We start from the raw sequence: 6,630 nt of genomic DNA on the forward strand, positions 1-6,630 counted from the left end.
CTGGAAGCAACTCAAAAAGAAAAAAAAAGATACACGGAAACAACGCTCAACAAACTTTTTAGTTTCAGTTACAATGCTAATCAACTTTTTGATATTTCTAATTAATCAGAAATTAATTGTAACTTAAACCTAATAATCAATTTCCGATTAATGAACCATATTTTAGACGCAGAGATCGGAATTAGAGATGGAGAGAAATAACACTTCAGATCTTTGAATAATCAAGAAAATCAATTTATTTTGATTAGATTTAAAACTCGAATCATTCATGAAATGAAATCAAAATAAGGAAATTAAATTAAATGAAATTAAATTGATATTATAAAGTAACTACATCGATCGATCTAGTAATTATACATACAACCCAAAGACTCAACCTTGAATAATGATCTGGGTGGTTTTCCATTTCCACCACCGAAACTTAAACCAGTAGGTACCGCAGTAGCAACAGGTGATGTACAGGAAGATGAAGAGTTTGAATTATTATTATTATTATTATTATTATTATTAGAAGAAGAAGCTCCTGCTGCTAATGCTAAACAACCTTCGCTCCAAGACCTTCGGATCGGATATGATAATTTCTTCTTAGAGTTACAATTAGCTGTTGCTGCTGCTGATGAACTTTTTGATGATGATCTGTGTAATGCACAATTACAGTTCTTATGATATGGCCTTCTTTCAATATCTGTGTCTGATGTTGATATGCACCCTTCAAATACACATCTGATCAATCCTTCTGCTGCTGCCGCGGCCATTTCTCCTTCTTCTTCTTCTTCTTCTCCGATCGATGAGTTTCAGAACGATCTATCAATCTATATATATAGATAGATGTGAAGTTGTGTGGGTGTTTATGACTTTATATATAGGGACTAGTGAGTTGTATTTATTTTATTTTAATTTGGTTATTATTAAAAAGGACTAATATAATAATTTGGGAGAGTAAAACAATAAATTAGTAACATTTGTCGGGCTTTGTTATTGTTCAAGTAAACAAACAAGCTGGTTTCATGGATCGATCCGCGAGGAATTTGTGTTTGCTACGAAAAACAACAAATTGAGTGAGTGGAGTTATTGTTTAGGTTAACTACAACTAAGCATAGTCACTAGTCAGTCGGAATATGAACAAGATGGGATGGAGTGTTTCTTTTCCCCCTAGATTCATTGTCTCTAGTATATTCCCAACTACTATTGGCTTTGTTTGCCACGACTTGGCAGGAAACGTGTTCAAACTTGTTGTTTGCTGACCCAACTGTTGGAATATGAACGTGTCACGTTCAAATATTTAGGGTATCTAGCGTAATGAATTTGGCCTTTTGATTTAGGTAGTATTTGTCCTAATATTTAGGCATTTGAATAAGTAATGTAGTCGTGGGAACTTGGATCCTACAGATTAGGAAGTTATGTTAGTTATGGGTATGTGTAATCGTGTGCATGTAATGCCTATTTAAGGCAGTTCTCAATTAATGAAAATTAACCGAGTTAAGAAAAGATCTTGCAATATCTCCTCTATATTTGTTTCCATATATCTGGTTCAAAATCTACATTTGGCATCAAGAGTCGGTAGATCCTCGGGCAATTAATGGCAACTAAAGGAGCTGCGCTACAAACAAATGTCTCTGTATTCAAAGGTGATAGTTTTAATTTTTGGTCTATTAAATTAAGAACAATTTTTATTGCATATGATTTGTGGGAATTGGTAAAATCTGATTATGATGAAATCGATCTAGAGAAGGCAACTCCAGATCAGAAAAAGGAGTACGAAGAGAAGGTGAGAAAGGATGCTAAAGCATTGACTGTTATACAAGAAGGTGTAGATGATGCAATTTTTCCAAAGATTTCTTTATGCAAAAGAACAAAAGAGGCATGGGATCTGCTGAAATACCAATTCGAAGGTACAGACAAAACAATTATGGTAAAGTTACAAACTCTTCGTCGTCAATTCGAAACTTTCTCTATGGGAAATTCTGATTCGGTTCAAGGTTTTCTTGATAATGTTATCAAGACTGTTAATTCAATGAGAGCTTATGATGAAGAAATATCTGACCGGAAAATCGTGAAGAAGGTATTACGCTCTCTTCCTCACAAATATGATCATGTTGTTGCTGCTATTGAAGAGTCAAAAGATTTATCAAAGTATACTTTTAATGATCTTATGGGTTCTCTCCAAGCACATGAACAAAGATTAAACAGGCTGGAGGATGAAGGATTTGAAGAAAAGGCACTTTGGGCAAAGAAAGGTGAGTTTTGTTCAATTTGTAAAAGAACTAACCATACTACTGAAAGATGTTACTTCAAGGATAGCAAGAAAAAAGCAGTGCAATGTTATCACTGCAACAGATTCGGCCACATCGAGAAATATTGTCGTGATAAACCAAAGGAGGAGAATGCAAATTTCTGCATGGGAGTCATTGACGATGAAGAGGTAATTTTATTGTGATGATGATGATGATGAATGATGATGATGATGAATGATGAATGATGAAGATTGATGGTTGCCACATTCAGGGAGTGTGTTGGAATATGAATGTGTCACGTTCAAATATTTAGCGTATTCAGCGTAAAGAATTTGGCCTTTTGATTTAGGTAGTATTTGTCCTAGTATTTAGGCATTTGAATAAGTAATGTAGTCGTGGGAACTTGGATCCTACATATTAGGAAGTTATGTTAGTCGTGGGTATGTGTAATCGTGTGCATGTAATGCCTATTTAAGGCAGTTCTCAATGAATGAAAATTAACCGAGTTAAGAAAAGATCTTGCAATATCTCCTCTATATTTGTTTCCATATATCTGGTTCAAAATCTACATTTGGCATCAAGAGCCAGTTGATCCTCGGGCAATTAATGGCAACTAAAGGAGCTGCGTTACAAACAAATGTCTCTGTATTCAAAGGTGATAGTTTTAATTTTTGGTATATTAAATTAAGAACAATTTTTATTGCATATGATTTGTGGGATTTGGTAGAATCTGGTTATGATGAAATCGATCTAGAGAAGGCAACTCCAGATCAGAAAAAAGAGTACAACGAGAAGGTGGGAAAGGATGCTAAAGCATTGACTGTTATACAAGAAGGTGTAGATGATGCAATTTTTCCAAAGATTTCTTTATGCAAAAGAGCAAAAGAGGCATGGGATCTGTTGAAATACCAATTCGAAGGTACATACAAAACAGTTATGGTAAAGTTACAAACTCTTCGTCGTCAATTCAAAACTTTCTCTATGGGAAATTCTGATTCGGTTCAAGGTTTTCTTGATAATGTTATCAAGACTGTTAATTCAATGAGAGCTTATGATGAAGAAATATCTGACCGGAAAATCGTGGAGAAGGTATTACTCTCTCTTCCTCACAAATATGATGACGTTGTTGCTGCTATTGAAGAGTCAAAAGATTTATCAAAGCATACTTTTAATGATATTATGGGTTCTCTCCAAGCACATGAACAAAGATTAAACAGGCTGGAGGATGAAGGATTTGAAGAAAAGGCACTTTGGGCAAAGAAAGGTGAGTTTTGTTCAATTTTTAAAAGAACTAACCATACTACTGAAAGATGTTACTTCAAGGATAGCAAGAAAAAAGCAGTGCAATGTTATCACTGCAACAGATTCGGCCACATCGAGAAATATTATCGTGATAAATCAAAGGAGGAGAATGCAAATTTCTGCATGGGAGTCATTGATGATGAAGAGGTAATTTTATTGTGATGATGATGATGATGATGATGAATGATGAAGATTGATGGTTGCCACATTCAGGGAGTGTGTTGGAATATGAATGTGTCACGTTCAAATATTTAGCGTAAAGAATTTCGCCTTTTGATTTAGGTAGTATTTGTCCTAGTATTTAGGCATTTGAATAAGTAATGTAGTCGTGGGAACTTGGATCCTACAGATTAGGAAGTTATGTTAGTTGTGGGTATGTGTAATCGTGTGCATGTAATGCCTATTTAAGGCAGTTCTCAATGAATGAAAATTAACCGAGTTAAGAAAAGATCTTGCAATATCTCCTCTATATTTTTTTCCATATATCTGGTTCAAAATCTACATTTGGCATCAAGAGCCAGTCGATCCTCGGGCAATTAGTGGCAACTAAAGGAGCTGCACTACAAACAAATGTCCATGTATTCAAAGGTGATAGTTTTAATTTTTGGTCTATTAAATTAAGAACAATTTTTATTGCATATGATTTGTGGGATTTGGTAGAATCTGGTTATGATGAAATCGATCTAGAGAAGGCAACTCCAGATCAGAAAAAAGAGTACAAAGAGAAGGTGAGAAAGGATGCTAAAGCATTGACTGTTATACAAGAAGGTGTAGATGATGCAATTTTTCCAAAGATTTCCTTATGCAAAAGAGCAAAAGAGGCATGGGATCTGTTGAAAGACCAATTCGAAGGTACATACAAAACAATTATGGTAAAGTTACAAACTCTTCGTCGTCAATTCAAAACTTTCTCTATGGGAAATTCTGATTCGGTTCAAGGTTTTTTTGATAATGTTATCAAGACTGTTAATTCAATGAGAGCTTATGATGAAGAAATATCTGACTGGAAAATCGTGGAGAAGGTATTACGCTCTCTTCCTCACAAATATGATCATGTTGTGTCTGCTATTGAAGAGTCAAAAGATTTATCAAAGTATAGTTTTAATGATCTTATGGGTTCTCTCCAAGCACATGAACAAAGATTAAACAGGCTGGAGGATGAAGGATTTGAAGAAAAGGCACTTTGGGCAAAGAAAGGTGAGTTTTGTTCAATTTTTAAAATAACTAACCATACTACTGAAAGATGTTACTTCAAGGATAGCAAGAAAAAAGCAGTGCAATGTTATCACTGCAACAGATTCGGCCACATCGAGAAATATCGTCGTGATAAACCAAAAGAGGAGAATGCAAATTTCTGCATGGGAGTCATTGATGATGAAGAGGTAATTTTATTGTGATGATGATGAATGATGAAGATTGATAGTTGCCACATTCAGGGAGTGTTTTGGAATATGAATGTGTCACGTTCAAATATTTAGCGTAAAGAATTTGGCCTTTTGATTTAGGTAGTATTTGTCCTAGTATTTAGGCATTTGAATAAGTAATGTAGTCGTGGGAACTTGGATCCTACAGATTAGGAAGTTATGTTAGTCGTGGGTATGTGTAATCGTGTGCATGTAATGCCTATTTAAGGCGGTTCTCAATGAATGAAAATTAACCTAGTTAAGAAAAGATCTTGCAATATCTCCTCTATATTTGTTTCCATATATCTGGTTCAAAATCTACACCAACTACACGAAGCAATGGACAAAACATCTACAGAACGAGTGTAAATATGACTATTAAATTACTCCCTCCGTTTCTGGAAAAACGTTACTTTCACTTTTTCATTTTGACCTAGGCTAAATTGGAAAAAATGAAAGTAACACTTTTCCAAAAACGCTCTGTTTTAAAAAAAAAATAGGCTGGTTTTATGTATAAATTCAAATTTACATAATAACTGTTGTATCCGTCTAACATGTCAAACCCAGATGAAGTTACAAACTGTTAAGTTTTGATCGATCAGACCGGTTTTGGTTTTAAACAACAACATTAATCTTGCTTGAATTCACACTTTAAACCTAAGCCAAAGTTCAGGGCAGGCAGCAATGCTTAAATTCACACTCTTAACACATCACATGCAACTTTTGATGTATGTAGATGAGAGAATGCTTGTTGTGATGACACTGAAAGCTAGTTGTAAAGCTTCCGTTTGTTGAAACAGGATCTATGCTAGCTGACACGGCGATTGGTGTGGAGGCTGATGCAATTGTTGCTGATGATGAAAACCACGAGGCCCAAAGACGCCTCGTCTCATCAGCTGTGGAGGAGCAGCAGAGGCAGTCTGCTGCACCTGAGGCCGGAAAAATGGCACTTGACCTACTGAGCCAGATGAAAGCTGCAATGGGAACGTCCCTGATGAAGGGATTGTTAAATGGAAGAAGAATTGGAAGTTCGTAATTGTGTTCATGTCTGAGCATGTTGGCAGTGTACTTGTACCGGTCAATATATGGTTTATTCATGTCTTGAAAAGATAACACAGGATACTGCAGAAAAGGATACATTAATTGATCATACCTGTTGAGGGACTAGAGACAGTAAAGTTGCAAGTGCTGGATGACAACCATTTGAAGGACCACATATAAAGAGACTATTATAAGACTCAAAAGCAATAAACTCGACCCCAGGTACATTGATTGTGTAAGGCTCTAATGGCCCTCTCAGCATCCTCTGAAGTTGATATTTTATGAAACAGCATCCTGCAGAAGTAAAATAGTCGGCATCCGAACACCATTAGGATACTGCTATTCATCTGTCAATAATAGGTGCCAACAGCCAAGTAGTATGACATCACCACATGGCTGTTGTGTCTACAAAAATTAGGACACATCAACACTAATCACTGTCACGGAAAATCAACAACACTGAGGACACACAAACTAAGAATCAAAATTACATCAAAACTGGTCGAAAATCAAATATGCATTTCCATGGGAAACTATCATAACTTCCCCCTTGACTATGCAGAAAAAAGAAGAAGATAAGAACTGCAAATTGAGCAACACACCCTGACTAGCGTAACTAAGAAAAAGCCATGCGACAATAGAAATCCTTC

General features: G+C 35.6%; 1 protein-coding gene across 1 annotated transcript; it reads right to left on the minus strand.

The window, feature by feature from the left end:
* Positions 1 to 274: 274 nt before the first annotated feature.
* On the minus strand, positions 275 to 1,088 carry LOC113318718 (epsin-like). Its single transcript, XM_026566937.1, has one exon. It carries the CDS (start codon positions 753 to 755, stop codon positions 345 to 347), a length of 411 nt encoding a protein of 136 aa, XP_026422722.1. The 5' UTR covers positions 756 to 1,088; the 3' UTR covers positions 275 to 344.
* Between the last annotated feature and the right edge of the window lie 5,542 nt (positions 1,089 to 6,630).

The sequence above is a fragment of the Papaver somniferum genome, chromosome 10 (genome assembly GCF_003573695.1).
Source record: "Papaver somniferum cultivar HN1 chromosome 10, ASM357369v1, whole genome shotgun sequence".
Taxonomy (NCBI): Eukaryota; Viridiplantae; Streptophyta; class Magnoliopsida; order Ranunculales; family Papaveraceae; genus Papaver; species Papaver somniferum.

Bases quoted from the DNA above. Each gene is read 5' to 3' on its own strand.
- LOC113318718 (XM_026566937.1), bottom strand. From the start codon at position 755: ATGGCCGCGGCAGCAGCAGAAGGATTGATCAGATGTGTATTTGAAGGG.